Source organism: Ursus arctos, unplaced genomic scaffold (assembly GCF_023065955.2).
Source record: "Ursus arctos isolate Adak ecotype North America unplaced genomic scaffold, UrsArc2.0 scaffold_26, whole genome shotgun sequence".
Taxonomy (NCBI): Eukaryota; Metazoa; Chordata; class Mammalia; order Carnivora; family Ursidae; genus Ursus; species Ursus arctos.
Window position 1 is genome coordinate 15,335,578 of NW_026622941.1, and position 16,378 is coordinate 15,351,955.

The 16,378-nt window shown below is 38.9% G+C and overlaps 1 protein-coding gene across 1 annotated transcript in view; it reads right to left on the bottom strand.

The window, feature by feature from the left end:
* SLC15A5 (solute carrier family 15 member 5) overlaps nt 1–15,947 on the bottom strand; it is a 75,552-nt gene extending 59,605 nt beyond the window's left edge. The window contains exons 1-3 of the mRNA XM_026502340.4: nt 15,587–15,947; nt 11,374–11,596; nt 1,245–1,414 (exon numbers count right to left, since the gene is read on the bottom strand). Of these exons, the coding sequence (XP_026358125.3) occupies nt 1,245–1,414; nt 11,374–11,596; nt 15,587–15,947 (754 nt within the window). The remainder of the gene's footprint in view (nt 1–1,244; nt 1,415–11,373; nt 11,597–15,586) is intronic.
* Nucleotides 15,948–16,378: the final 431 nt, after the last annotated feature.

Below are 16,378 nucleotides of genomic sequence, written 5' to 3' on the forward strand. Positions count from 1 at the left end.
CAACTTGTGGATGTAATCAGTGAAATCCAGACTATGAGAAATGCTCTGTAGAATGTTCAGACTTCTTTATTTTTTTTTTTTAAAGATTTTATTTATTTATTCGACAGGATAGAGACAGCCAGCGAGAGAGGGAACACAAGCAGGGGGAGTGGGAGAGGAAGAAGCAGGCTCATAGCAGAGGAGCCTGATGTGGGGCTCGATCCCATAACGCGGGGATCACGCCCTGAGCCGAAGGCAGACGCTTAACCGCTGTGCCACCCAGGCGCCCCCAGACTTCTTTAAAAAAAATTGAAAAGAGACAAAAATGAAAGAGGACTATAGATGATGTAAGGGGCATATCTGCCATTTGGAATGCATGGGCCTTATTTGGATTTGATTTGAACAACACAAAATACACAAATTTAAAAAACGGAAACAGATTTTAACAGTGAGCAGATAACTCAAAGGTATTAAATTCTCTTTCTTCCATTGTGTGTGTGTATGTAATAATGACATTGTGAATATATTTTTTGGAGTATTTCATTTACACACTTGCACACAAAGTAAATGCTATAATATTCTTAATATTTTTTTAATTTAAATTTTAGTTAGTTAACATACAGTGCAATATTGGTTTTAGGAGCAGAATTCAGTGATTCATCACTTACCTACAACAGCCAGTGCTCATCCCAACAAGGGTGAGTCTTAATACCCAACCCCCATCTAGCCCATCCCCCACCCATGTCCTGCCATCCTCCCTCAGTTTGTTCTCTAAAGAGTCTTTTATGATTTGTCCCTCTCCCTCCTTTTTTTCTTTTCCCCCTTCCCCTATGTTTATCTGTTTTCTTTCTTAAATTCCACATCTGAGTGGTATGATCATAGGGTATTTATCTTTCTCTGACTGACTTATTTCATTTAGAAGTGCTATAATATTTAATTATTGCCTCAAAATGACCAGGCAGGATGGAGAATGAGTGAGTGGAGTTGATGATAGCTGAAGCTGAGAGTGCATACGTGTTTTTTTTTCTATTTTTGTTTTGTTTAAAACATCCAATTATTGAACCGTTTTGAACAAGGGAAACCTAAAAGATCTTAGAGATCGTTGATATTCTTGCAGACTTTGTTGCTCTCAAGGGTGGTAACTGGCAAAATCTACAAATTCTGTGAGTTGAAAGAGCAGTTACAGGGGATCAAAGACGGAGAAGCTCAAGTAGATCAAGAAAACGGTAAAAATAAAAAAATTAATGTAAGTGTGATTTACTTACATTTTTCTGGCTGGTAAATCAAGTTACAGTGCATCATATGAAGAGTTATCAAAGCCATAAGTGTAGACATAAAGGGAATGAGTAACACGAGGGCCCAGGCCCCTGAGTGCTGGATGTAAGATATTCCCAGAAAGACAACAGTTGCTTTCAGGTTCGTGATCCAACAAAACCTGTGACAGAAATAAAAAGACCACTCAGTTACTTCAGAGAACAATTGCTAATTTCAATGCTTTGATATAAATGTAAGTTATGAAGTGGTGGCCTGTTGCTGAACTAGAATTTGCAAATACTGTTTATTAGACTTCTGTTTTTTTTTTTTTTTTGAAGATTTTATTTATCTGAGAGAGAGAGAGAGAAGGAGCAGGGGGAGGAACAAAGAGAGAGGGAGAAGCAGACTCCCCAACTAGTGGGGAGCCCGACATGGGACTTGATCCCAGGATCATGACCTGAGCTGAAGGCAGGCGCCTAACCAACTGAGCTACCCAGGCGCCCCTGTTTATTAGACTTCTTAATCAATGTATACATATCAGCTATAGAGTCTTATCAGTTTTGTTATCTTTGTTTCCTTCTTTTTTAGAACACATCTGAAAAGAACGTGTTCTCTTCTCTAAAGTAGAAGTTGACCTTTACTGCAAAGGGCTTCATAGTAAATATTTCAGTCTTTGCGGGTCATACTGTCTCTACAGCAGCCCCTCAACAACGTGTTGTGGCAGTAGAGAAGCCATAGACAATACTTAATCAACCATGCCTAATGAATCCAGAAAGGGTTGCATGGTTAAAGAGTTGAATCTTCCAATTTTTCCACTTGTCAAAGTATGAGTAAACTCAGAACTACTGTGGTTATACCCAGACCATGCATTAAGCCAAAGAAATGAGTGAGATTTGAATAAAACTTTCAGTACCTCTTCCTAACAAATAGTATCACAGCTAAGCACCTGTAGCAGTGGTCTGGTTTGTAATTTGGGGGAAATAATCTGTACCTCTCAACCTTTCATTGGATCTAAATCTCTGCTGTTAGAATCCCATTGCAGAGGTGGGGTCATAACATTAATTTAAAAAATTTATGAGGTAAAATTAAAAACAATAAAATACTTGCTTGAATGTATAGTTTTACGAGTTCTGGTAAATTTTTCATTTGGGCAAACACTAATAGATCTGCGTTTTAGAACACATAACATTATCACAAAGGTTTAAAGGGCCTATCTGGTTAGATAAAGCCCACTCAGGATTCCAGGATAATCTCTTCTTTGATTAATTTAAAATCAAATTACTAGAGACTTTTTTAAAAAAGATTTTATTTATTTGAGAGAGAAAGAGGGAGGGAGAGAGCGTGTGTGCATGAGTGGCAGAAAGGGCAGAGGTAGAGGGAGACAGAACCTCAAGCAGACTCCCCACTGAGCAAGGAGCCTGAGGGGTTCAGTCCCATGACCCTGACATCATAATCTGAGCCAAAACCAAGACTTGGATGCTTACCTGACTGAGCCACCCAGGTGCCCCTAGAGACTTCAATTACATTGCAAAATCCCTTCACTTTTGCCATATACCAACATAATCTGGGATTGATATACTGCCATATTCTATTGAAGGAGTCAGGTCACAGGTTGTGCCCAGACTCTAGGGGATGGGTCTGTCAAGAGTGTGACCACTCAGGTTCATCTTGTGACATTTCCTCTACATGTTCTAATTGTTCCATCCTTCCTTCTTTCCCTCCCTCCTCCCTTCCTCCCTCTCTCCTTCCTTCCTCCTTTCCTTCCTTCTTTCCTTCTTCCTTTCCTTCCTTCTTTCCTTCCTTCCTTCCTTCCTTCCTTCCTTCCTTCCTTCCTTCCTTCCTCCCTCCCTCCCTCCCTCCCTCCCTTCTACCCTTTTTCCTTCCCTTCCTGTCTCTTCCCTTTTTTTTCTTCCTCTAAGTGAAAGAAGAAACAGAGTCAACTGGTAAGCATGGCTATGGGGAGGGGATATTGAAAGTTTGAGGGGAAAAGAAAAGGTCAGAACTTATCTAAACGAGGAGGAGGAGAAATATTGGATGCTGGTTACTTGCTATGTAATGCTAAGGGGCCCACTTGAGGTTGGTCATGAACATAGTGCCATGTTGGTTTCTTTGTTTGTTTTTAAGATTTTATGTATTTATTTGAGAGAGAGAGATGGAGTGTGAGAGAGAGTGAGCACGAGCAAGGGGGAAGGGCAGAGGGAGAGAGAGAAGCAGGCTCATTGCTCAGTGGGGAGCTGGATGCGGGGCAGATCCCAGGACCCCAGGATCATGGATTTGAGTGACAACTCTGATAATCACATGACCTGTGTCTTAGGCTATCTGGAATTCTGGGTCTTTATCTTTAAAATAGGGATCATACCCTCTAGACAGGGTTTTTGTAAAGATTGAATGAAGAACATAGACTGTAGCTTCACTGTGCTGAGCTAACTTCGTCGTGTTCTTCACTTTTCTTCAATCTTGATTTCAGAAACAAAATGAGCAGTAGTTGGAGCATGGTGAGCAAGGAATAGAGCATTTGAAGAGATGATCAGTAAGTCAGTGCAATCCAGATCATGCAGGGCCTTGAAGTCCATAGTAGGGAGTTTGGTTTTTATTCTTAGTACATTGGGAAGCCATTTGAAGGCAATCGATCATGGGGCTGGAATGATCTACTTTTAGAGATTTTTTTTTTTAATTTATTAGAGAGAGAGACAGCCAGTGAGAGAGGGAACACAAGCAGGGGGAGTGGGAGAGGAAGAAGCAGGCTCCCAGTGGAGGAGCCTGATGTGGGGCTCGATCCCAGGACTCTGGGGTCACACCCTGAGCCGAAGGCAGACGCTTAACGACTGTGCCACCCAGGCGCCCCGGAATGATCTGCTTTTAAATGGAAAAAAAAAGAAAGGATTATTGTGTCAGGTCTATGCATAGGGCCGGTAAGGAGACCCATCACAGCTACTGTAGTCTGGAGGAGAGCTAGGAGTGAACTGGAGTGGGGGTAGCAAACTCAAGGGAGAGAGGGAGATCAGCGTGTGATGTACATTTGGAAAGGAGACACGTGCCCAGCTAGCCTTGCCCCTTTGCTGTCCTATAAACACAGTTGGTCATTTTCATTCGTGTGACTTTTTTTTTTTAATTTTTATTTATTTATTTGAGAGAGAGAATGCAAGCACAAGCAGGGGGAAAGGCAGAGGGAGAGAGAAAGGGAGAAGTAGACTCTCAGCTGATTCCAGGACCCTGAGATCATGACCTAAGCCTGAGGCAGATGCTTAACCGACTGAGCCACCCAGGTGCTCCCATCCCTATAACCTTTCTCACTTAACTAAAGTCCCGTGTCAAGTCTCTTTTCCTTCATTCAATATTCTCTTGAATAGAAATTCTCTGAACTTCTAAAACAATCCATTCCGCAATGACTTCACGTTTGTCAGTTTTGTCTTCTCACAGATTGTAGAGTTCCCTGGCAGCAGCAACACCTTATTCTTTGTCTCCACGGGACATAACGTGGTTCTAAGCCCACCCATAGGGAGAGTAAGTAATTGATGAATAACATGGCATCTCAGAAAAATCAAGTGATCAAACAACAACATATAAAAACAAATTTTCAATAATTGACTTAGGAAAGTAATCGAACATCAAACATGGCCATGCTGAGGAAACTGGTTTGCTAAAATCCACTACCAGAGACTTGTCCCAGTGCAGGGAAGATGCAAAGCTCGAGTTGGGTAGGACAACTGGATACAGTTCCTAGGCTCAGTCTCGGGTCATCCTGTCCTGCTGTTGCACGCTGCATGCTTGAGTTGTGGCTGTGGCAACTGCGAGAAGCCGGAGCTGCAAGCAGGGTTGCGGTTCTTACAATCTTTGGGAAACTCTTCTTTTAAATGTTCACTATTGCTGAGAAAATCCGAGAGGACATTGTGTGGCTCCCCGGAACACCACGTGGTGATGTGAACTAAATCGTTCTAAAGAGGGTCAAGGGAAATTACAATTATTCCAAGACTTAAATCTTGCGAAAGGTAGTTAGAAACAAAAGAATTATAGTGTTGAATAGCTGTGTATAGGAAGAGATTTCACATCAAGTACTAAATGTATTTTAACAAATGCCATCCAACCTATTTGATTGTGTAATTTTCTGGAAGAATTACCTAGTACAGGCATGTTTTGTATATGTCTTTATTGATCCATGGACAGGATAAGCCATAGATAATTAAGGGTGAAATTGTGTATGTATCAACTGTAAAAAAATAAAAGAAATAAAAATCCACAGTTTTCAAACTCACCATTAAGGCTCCTTTCATCTCATAGCTCACTAGCAAATTGAATATATAAAGCACCTCTCACACAGAAAGTCAGAGAGCAAAGCACTAAAGCAAAATAAATACCAGTGATTAAGGAAAATTGAAAGCAGCAGTAAAAATATGTTTCTTTAGTCTACTTTTAAATACAGACTGGGAACTGCAAATAACTGGGAGTACATATAAGTCTTTTTTTTTTTTTTTTTGTCTTCGTGATTCTATGGTATTGAATACAAATAAGGAAAAGAAACCTTGTTGATGCAAATCTCAGCAATCCTTTTGAGATTATTTCTTTTAAATATTCGCCTTTACTTATTTAGTAATCATGATTAAAGCTGTTCAAATACTTTGTCATTTCTTAGGCTGCCCCATTTTGACATACTTCAGAGTTATTTTCAGTGATTTTAGGTAAAATGGTTTAAATTGGTTTTTCTTAACCTGAGAAGATACCAAGAGGGAAGGCAAGCTCTCGGGTCTTCCTGGTAATTTACAGAGTTCAGGGAGAATATTTTATTCTGCATTGAATAATATTGAGATAATTCACCAGGGGATTTGTGGTTCTTCAATGGGATAAAATTGTTCAGAAAACTCAAGGAAACACTTGGGTGCTGATATCCTGGTAGATGGTGGTTGTCAATGTTTGCTTCTTTTAGCATAACCATTGACCCATTGAAGTATTTCAAAGAATACTCTGGCGGCCATGAATTTAGAGAAAAAAGAAGCAAATGGAAATTTTGCAGTTCTAAATACTATTTATCTATGATTTTTTTTCAACACTGCAGTTAAAGAAAGGCATTTAATGAAGGAAGAGTGTTGGTTTTGGTGAATAGACAGCATGATTAAAGTTAAAGGTATATTTTTAATTAAGAAATTCAGAAGAATGTTTCACTTTTTCTCTCTTGCTCTCCTTGCCTCTGCTTCTTTTAACTTATTCTCATTCCCTTTCTCTCTTGGATCCTCCCTTCTTTCCCTGCCCCCCCAACATCCCAACTGTAAGAATTGTTCCTGTATATCATTTTCTTATTTCCTTAATTTATGATCTTTAGACCACTGCATGTTTACTGATGAAAATAGGTCCCTACTCATATACCTACCAAGTTGAAAAGTGACCAAGCAGGGCTTAAGAAAAGGAAGGAGCAGTAAGACAGATAAGAAATTTGCCCGCCTTTCTTTCTCTTTCTTTCTTTCTTCTTTCTTTCTTTCTTTCTTTCTTTCTTTCTTTCTTTCTTTCTTTCTTTCTTTCTTTCTTTCTTTCTTTTTCTTTCTTTTTTTCCTTAATATTCTTTGCTTTCCACAATTATGTGTTGGAGAGGAATTCTGAATGTATTTCCTGAAAGCTTACAACTTTGGCAAAAGTAAAGAAGGAGGTGTCTGTTGTTATTAGAGTGGGTGGGTAGCATTTGAGAAGCTTGGCTAAAGCTCATGCAAATAGAATTTTGGAAGGTTTAGAGATTTTTTTTTTTAAAGCTATTTACAAGCTATTTCTCAGTATGCAATTCAGATGATATTTTGAGTATTAATACAATTATTCCATGTACTACTTTGATTTTGTTGGCTGAAATGTACCCTATAAATTATGATTTTACTATTGCAGAATTAAGTATATTCGTATTTTGTTTCTCTTCTCAAGGATTAGGTAGAATTTCTCAATCAGATAGATTTCTAAGTGCGGTGCAAAATTGCTATGAATCGTCAAAACTTTCCAAAGCCGCCTAGCATCCAGTATGTGCGCTCAAATGATGTTCGGTCCATTTCTTTTCAAAGTTATCTCTAGACCACGTTAGTATCCTCTTTCCATATATCTCTGGAATTGTTTTCAAAATTCTGAAGCACTTGATAAAAGTGGTATACATTCCCCAGCTTTGCTTCCAGGAAATTCTGATCTTGGAAGTTGTGGGTGGGGTCTGGGAAACATTTTTTAAATAAAGCCCTGAAGTGATTCTGAAAATTAGACAACTGCTTGAGAGCAGTAGTTCTTAAACCTGATTACTTAGGCAGCTTAAAAAAAAAAAAAAATCCTGGTCTCTGGATCTTGCCTCAAACCAATATATATGGAAACGTTGATACCAAGGCCCAGGAATCAGTATTTTTAAGAGTCCTCGGGTAGCTTTTTTGTGCATCCAGGATTGAGAATCGCTGCTTTCAAACAACACTCAAGTCAATATTAAAACAGCTTCTGAAAAAGCATTCCGTGGGATAATAATTTTTTACCTCTAGTGTTTCCTTAAAAGTTATTAAATTCAAGTAAGTATTAGTATCAGAACATTTTAGTGTGAGACAAATATGTAGACTCAATCTGAGTACCAGAAATATTCAAAATTTCTGAGATAAAATAAGTTAGTCTCTAGATTTTTTTCAAGAACTCTACCAATATTCTATTTGGACTTTTAAATCATGTATAATTCACTCTGGTAACTAGTTAGGAACAGACTATGATATGCAGATTGGATGCAAATTACCAGGTGAAGTAAGTAGAGAAATGTGGAAGCAAGATTTGAAGTTAATTGCAGTAGAATTTAAAATTATGGTTATAGACAGACTTAATTATCCACCTTTCTTTTTGCTTCCAGAAAAGATTCTGCACAGGTGTATTTACCTAGATGATCTCCAGTGTGGTGACTCTTAATTGCACACCTCAGATCTTGGAAAATGCTGAAAGAGCCAGGTTCTATTCTAGATAACTGCACAAGGATGTTGGAAGATTATTATGCCTCTTGATTTCAGGGAGTTTAGCTTTATTCTTTCAATAAGGTACATAGTTGAGGAAGATCCAGTACCAGATGGCAATGTTGGCTGGGAGTGGTTTTCTCACCTACACTTGGCAGCTCTACTCGGAAGTGGTGCTTTCCATGCTCGAGACTTCCAGTCTATACTATTGAACATAATCACCGGGAAGCTTTAGGTGATATAGATGCAATGACACATCTCATTAAAGGTCCTGTAACCAGGAACGTCTGACATCTGTGCTGAAAATAGAACCGCATGCAGGCTTCAAGTGGCTATGGATTCAAGTGGTATGCTGTTTTTTAAAGACACCACTGAAATTCATTATATTAACCAAGCTTGTAATTTCTAGAGGCATTTTTGACATGGAGAAATAGATTTTAAATTAAGACGCTGCCCATTTAAAGATGGCCGCCTCCTAAACGGGTTCCCTCTTACCCAGAATTTAGACAATGATTTTAGCTGATTTGTCATTTAATAACAATAGCTACCCTAATTGGAATCCCATGATGTGCTAGGACACCTTGTATATAAACTATACAACCGCCGTCCAGCGTATTCCCATTTTGTGGATGAGGGACTGGTGCCTGGAGAGGTTAAGGGACCAAAAAGCACAAAAACTCCTGTGACAGAGCCAGGATCCTGTCAGCCTTCTGACTGCCCAGTAGGGTCTCTGTTCATCTTGCCACCCACCCCTGCAGTACGGACAGCCATAGAGTTAATATTCTTTTCTATAAATTACAAAAAGCAGTTGCCCATAGAAGTTGCCCTGTAGCTTGGTACTATAAACTTAAAAAAAAAAAAACCCAAAAATGGAAACAACCAGATTCAGCCTTCAAGAAGCTTACCATCCAAAGAGTCCTTTGTCAAATTAAAGAGTAACACCTTGATTCCTCATGCACATTTCTAGGTGCTTTTTTTTTTTTTTTTAAAGATTCCATTTATTTATTTGAGAGAGAACACATGCACAGGGAGGGACAGAGGGAGAAGCAGACTCCCCACTGAGCAGGGAGCCTGATGCCAGGCTCGATTCCAGGACCCTGGGATCATAACCTGAGCCAAAGGTAAATGCTTAACCGACTGAGCCACCCAGGTGCCCTACATTTCTAGGTGCTTTAACTTGAGGTTTTAAAATTTCTGCATGATTTTTTTCTTTTTTTTTTTTTAAAGATGTGTTTATTTATTTTTAGGGGGGGAGAGAGAGAGAGAAAGCACATGAGTGTGATGAGGAGGGGCAGAGGGAGAGGGAGAAAGAGAATCTCAGCAGACTCCCCACTGAACCGGGAGCTGATACTGGCTAGATCTCTTGACCCTGAGGTCATGACCTGAGCTGAAAACCAAGAGGCGGATGTTCAACCAAAGGAGCCATCCAGGCGCCCCTGCATGATTCTTTTTATTAGAGATTTTAGTGAAATTAGAAAATAATAAGAAACCACATTGAAATGTGCTCCTCCTAAATTTGGCCTGGCTCCTCACTGCTGCAGAAATTCATTTTCACCCCACTCCCCATCCCCCCTTTAAAGGCCTAAAGTACAAACCCATTGGGAGTCCCCCCTTTCCCAAAGGAAATATTTCATTCATATAATGTCTCCTTTGTAATCAACACTGAGAAATGTCACTTTGATTAAACACAACTCTGAATGACTAAGACCACAGTACAATAAATTCTCCAGAGCTATCTTTCAGAACAACTGATTGCTCTCCAGTCTTAATCCTCCAGAGTCTTATTTAATCAAAATGATGTTGCTAATTAAGGATTAAAACCTCCGAATAGAATAAAAAAGAAGGATTTTTCTTTCTCCTTTGGGCAGGTCAAGGAGGCAGAATTTGCTATATGGAAGTAAAGAGTCCCTTCCACCTTTGGAAAACTGTATTATTTTCTGACATTTGGACTGAATCCAAAATAGGCCTGAGTGCTTTGTAATATTAATGTAATTAGAGGTAGGGGGAGGAGGGAAGGAAGGAAGGAAGGAAGGAAGGAAGGAAGGAAGGAAGGAAGGAAGGGAGGAAGGAGGGAAGGAAAAGAGGAAAGAAAGAAAGAAAGGAAGAAAGAAAGAAAGAAAGAAAGGAAGAAAGAAAAAGAAAGAAAGGGAAAGAAAAGAAAGAAAAAGGGAGAGAGAAAAAAGGAAAGAAACTGCCTTGGATAGTTATATATACAGAGATTATTTATGCTAATTTTTTTTCATTTAATGCTTTAAGTATGAATTTTCTTTAAACGTTTTGTCTGATTCTGTTTGTGCAATGAGTTTTTCCATTGCTAACATTGGTGGAAAGACAGAATATTTAGAAAAATGTTGACAATTCATTTCACAGAAAAGAGGGAACAAAAGAATGTATCTCAGATCTACTTGACATTCACTGATGAATAATAACACCAAAATACTCTACCTGAAGATCGAATTTTTTTTTGAATTTGTATATGATAATAAAAATTGGTTCCTTAAAGCCACATAAAACTGTGTAAGAATTCACTGGGAGAGAAAAAGATTCACAGAAAGGTGGTTTGATTTTCACGAAATACAAACTCTTTTAGGTGTGAAGGGTGAAGTGGATGCCAAACAGAAGTGCTGGTTGATGTTTCAACAAATTGTAAAACCCTTTTTCTGTCCTTTTTATCTTCTCTCTGCACGGTCCTGTGAATTTATAATCGCTGTCAAATTCATCTCTTCCAGTGTAGACAGAACTAATAACAGCTACCACTTATGATTACCTACTACGTGCCTCTAATTAAACCCTAGAAGAGGTATTATTGATAACCCTTCACAAATGATTAAACTGAAACTTACAGAGAATAAATGACTTTACCAAGGTCAGATAGCTTGTGTTAAGTCGAGTCGAGGTCTGTCTGGCTCCAAAGCCACCTTCTGTTCAGTATGACAAGCCACTTCACGCTTATTTGTAAGGTGAATGCATTCTTGTGTCCCAGAAGGTGCTGGTAAGCCACGCTGGTCTGTACCTGACTCCTAGGCTCCCACACTTACTGGCTGATTCATTGTCACAGGCACTGTCCCATCGTCACTTGACCCAGGCCAGTCAATGACAAACACTGACTTTCTACCATCAAAATGGGACCAGAGAGCAATGAGAAATCCCAGAAGGGAGAGGAATGTCATAAGCCTCATTTCACTCCTAGCCCAGTGCTACTTACCAGTTAAAAAAAGACATTTGTTTCTGGGATCCATACTCCTGAAGGCCGTAAGCACCCGGTGGACAGACAATGGCTCTCATTCCGCCTGTGCCAAGGCAGATGGCCAATAGTGCCATGTAAAACAGCCCCTTCTGCTCCTTTTTTGGTATATTATTAATCATATGGTGAGTGCCTATATAGAAATCTTCCAAGGGAAAAGCAGCCACAGATAGCAAAGCAGTGCCTGTAGATAGAGAAAAAAAAAGAATAAATACGGCATAGACCAAGTGAATCACCAAACCACATTATAAATAAGGTTTTTCCTGTGCAAGGACCATCATTATGTGATTGCGTTCGTGAAATATTTGTTGGTCACTGCAATTCTGGAGATACCATGATTTTTCTAAATGTGAAAATTTTCTTCACTATGTGTTTTAATTAATCCAGAGGCCTAGTTTCCCCCCCTTAAACTTGACCTATCTTCTCTCTCAGAATGTATAAGCAAATCATGTCCATTTTAACAAAATTTGGAAATATATCATATAAGAAACAAGCAATGCCTGTAATCTCACCCCCCAAAGAAAACCAGTTAGTAAGGGTTATTCTCAGTCGCTAGAGTGATAGAAAACTCGAAGATCTCAGACTTGTTAGGAGCCTGTTAAAGAAAATGTTTTACGGAGAATATTATCATAGCGGTAAGAAGAACATAGATCTCTTTTCCTTTTCTACTTCTCTTTCTCTTTTTCATGCCCTTTGATTTCTCTCACTTCTTATGCTCCTGAGCAGAGCCATCTTGGCGCACACAGAAGTGAGAAGGTGAGGTGGGTGATTTGGTACTAGGTGGGAGGCGGGGGAGGACAGGAAGGCACAAGGGGTGGGGGTTGAGCCTCTTCTCACTTCCATCTCACAGGCACTAGGCTTGAACACTTTCCTTGTTTAATAGAAATTTTGATTCAATTCTATACTTTTGCTAAGCTCTTTAAATTCTGTAAAACATTTATATGTATTATTTGTTTCATCTTGGAAAAACTTTGTGATGTCAGAAGATAGATTTTCTTATTCCAGTTTTTCAAAAAAAAAAAAAAAACAAAACAAAACCCCGGTTCAGTGAGGTTAAGTGATTTGCCCAATGTTACAGAGTAACCCAGATATAATCTGCCACTTTTCATAATTCCTATCAACTGGTCAAATCATCCTTTTTTTTTTTTTTTGGTCAATTTGATTAGTGTTTAAAAATGGCTTCTCCCTGTTACTTTTGTCCTCCATTTTGTTAATTTGACATTCATGTTTTTGGTGTGATTTTTTATATGGTGGCTGTATATGCTTAGTTTTCTCAATTGGACTATAAGTTCCTTAAAGGCAGAAATTGGGTCTAATGTTTTATCTCCCTTAGGGTGGCTTTTACAATCTGAAGAATATATGTGCTCAATAGGTGGTAACAAATTGATTTACCATGAGAGCGGGCCCTTTAAATTACTGAGTTTGAAATGTTTCCTATTAAGTTTGGCCGGGTATGATACCAACTGCTTTCTCTCTCCCACTCAGTCCTCCTTGTCTCTGGAAGTGTGATGTGAGGCCTGGTGAGGCTAAGGGTTATCCCGAGGGGGTGGGCAGAAGAGTTTCTTCTTGCAGCAGCCATATACTTAAAGACAAAGCACTTTTAGTGGTACCTTTGTGTAAATTGGAAAGACACTCTACTTCCATCTTTTGAGAAAATGTTGTAATATACTGATTTCATTAGATCAAAACTTTATTTTTATCTGTTGTAAAACTGAAGTCATAAAAATACAAGTCTACAACATGTATGATAGACAGTCTCCTCTCTGATGTGTGCTGTGTTGTACACTGCCTAACCAGCACGCACACTGGATAGCTCTGTGTAAAACACCAGGCTGGGTCATATCCTCTGCTAGGTGGTGGGGGTCCACTGGCTTTCCTCTCTAGGAGCTAGTGAGTCCATCAGAGAAGACTATCCAGTGGAAATTAGATTATAATGTGGTAAGTGAAATTATAGAGGTATGATTAGAATGTGGTTGAGCAAGGTGGGTCTTGAAGGAAGGACAGGATTTTGGGGATAGAAAGATAAAGGAAGGTTGACAATTTCAGGCATAGAAAAATAAGCATAAGTAACATTAGAGAAGTAAGGGATTAGAGGCAACCAAAAGTTCAGCATGGTTGGGGTCATATATTGAGACAAAAATCTGGAAAGGTAAATTTGGGATAGATTATAAAAATTCTTATGTACAAAATTGGATTTTATTTTTTAGATAATAGAGCCGATACATAGATTTATTTTATAGATTTATATTGAGATTTATATAGATATATAGAGATTTATTCTTATTTATTCTTAGTGTTAGTAGAAAGGTGTATGGATTGGAGTCATACTGACGTCTGATAGCCCAGTAAATAGGCCATTGTAATGGTCAAGAAAAAGAAAGCTGCATTTTTGAGCTAAGGGTTAGCATTTGAAACAGAAGCATTTGAAACACATTTTTGATAGAACCTCTGATACACAGCGCCTGGTTGGAATTTGATGGCAGCCATGAGTGGGGGGCACAAAGGAAGTACCTCTTAGTAAGAAAATGAATGGATGTGGAGTTGACTTAGGTCTTTTATTTGTCAAATTCTAAAATTGGGACTCAGTCCTAGTCTGATGGCTTACACGGAAATTGAGACTGATAGGAATTGCCATGTTAAACAAGAGTTGCCAAGTGCCATGGATATGGCCTGTTACCAAGCCAAGAAAAGTAAATCATTCAGACGCTTGCTTAAACGTCTCCTTATCAGAAACCATTCCCTGATACAGAACAGCAACCATGTGACTGTGTAGTCTGCCCTGTCTCCCCCTTATCCACCTATCTTTTTCATCACAGCACTGCTGAGCACCTGACATAATATCATTTGCTTGTTTATTTTCTCTTTCCCACACTGGAAAGTCAACATTGGCAGAGAAGAGACTGCTTTCTTTTCTGTTGCATTCCCAGATCCTGGGATAATGCCAGAGTGGTCACTGAAGAATATTTGTTGAATGTGGAATAAATATTTGCCATGCAGTGACTTTGTTTTTACTTAACAAAGCTGACTTGGTGAAGAGTTGTGAGTTTGCATCACCCTCTCATTGGTGAATGGTAAATGGTAATTTATTACCTGCCTGAAATTGGGGGATATGATGAATACCTGATATCCATCCTTCCTCATTTATCTTCTCCCCTGTCTCCAAACCTGCATTTCTGCTACATTTCACAGGGTCGGTGAACCACATACTAGCTTCCTAAGTTCCTCAGCTCAGAAACTTGGTTAATTTCTGTTCCTCCATCATATTTGTGCTCTTGTTTAGTTGCCAAGTTTTTATGGTTTTTCACATGTTCTCTCCTGGATTGACACTTCTCCTAGACCATCCTCCTGAGATGTTCTGGTCTCCCTCTATTTAACCTCTCACTGTGGTTGCCTATCCTGCTTATTGAAGAAAAACATTTCCCAGATGTTTTTCATCATATCTTCAGTGACTCCTTGTTGTCCAGAAGAACAACCTGAACTTTTTAGCCTGTTCTAGACTGTTCATCAACTTACTTTCTATACCTTGTCAAACAATCTTGGTATTTCCCCCCAAATTTCTCATGATCACTTCACTCCCGAAGTTTTGTAGATATATTTATTTTTTTTTCTATGTAAAGAAGCTTAGTGTAGTGTTTGAATTCATTCATTTATTTAGCATGTAGCCATAGTTCATAATATAGAAATCATGTCTCCATACACAATCTTAATTACCCTATGACTAATTAAAAACCACCTTTTGATGAAAACATTCTTCAGTTATTCTACATGAACTTCAAAAACCTTTTTAGCACATTTCATCTTGGTTGTGAAGCAAATGAACTTCATGTCTCACATAAGAATTTGTCACGGATTTGGGCTTGGGGTAGGAAGGGGAAAAAGGAGGGTGTTTGAAGGAGTACAGAAGACAGATATGTGAAGAGATAATTATAATAAAACACCATCAGTGCAACAATATAGGCATCAAAGCATCCACACATCGACACACACACATACGCACACACGCTAACTAGCATCCCTCAAATAATACAGAGAACAAAGTAAATTGGAACAACATTCTTACCTCATTTATCCCATTTTACACTAAGAGCAAGATAAGAATAAGAGAGAGCAAAAACTCTAACGAAAAGCTATTCAATTAAGTTGCAAAACGATCCAGTCAGAAGAGGACACTCACCTAGAAAATGTAGACATAAGCAAGCGTATACCAGTTTGTTTCTTCCTAGACAGACATCAGCAAGCCATCCCGCAAACACAGGGCTAAGTATTGAAGTCCCAATAAAACACAAGTTCAAAATGGCTGCCTGGTAGTTGGGGTAGCCAAGCTTGACAGTGCAAAAGGGGATCATATTGCAGACGACTTCAAAGAAAGTGAACCTCTCACACACCTCCACCAGAAGCAAACAGATTCCAACCCGAATTTTTTTCACAGCGTATGCTGAAGAGAAAAAACCAGTATGTCTTAGAGTTTTCTCCTTCTCGGGGCTGTGATGTAGGGAAACTTTCTCATCCGTTGTTTTGAAGTCTGTAACAGACATGACTACCCTCCTTGAATGCAACTTATGTCGTGTTTCGAACTTGGTGATTTTTTTACTCCCACCCTTCTAAGGAAAAAAACAAATAAGATCTTTGCTTTGAATTTCACAACTGCATGCTAAAGTTGCGTGAGGTTTTTTGCACATTAACATGGAGGAGCACGGGAGAGGAGACACAACTTTTTAAACGTTCATGGTAGCCCAGTGTAGCCAAATCTGATTTGTTTGTCTAATTATTTAGAGGCTAATTAGGCTCTGCCTCCAAACTTATATTGTACTACATGAATCCTGTTGCATTCGTGTGGAAAGTCGTCTGCCTCACACTGATAAAGGTTTAAATACCGAGGCAAAAGAAGCTGTTTTTCAGGAGAATTTGAGCGCTAGATCAAGAAATAATTTGAGTCTAATAATTTCTGATACTTTAATTAAACAAG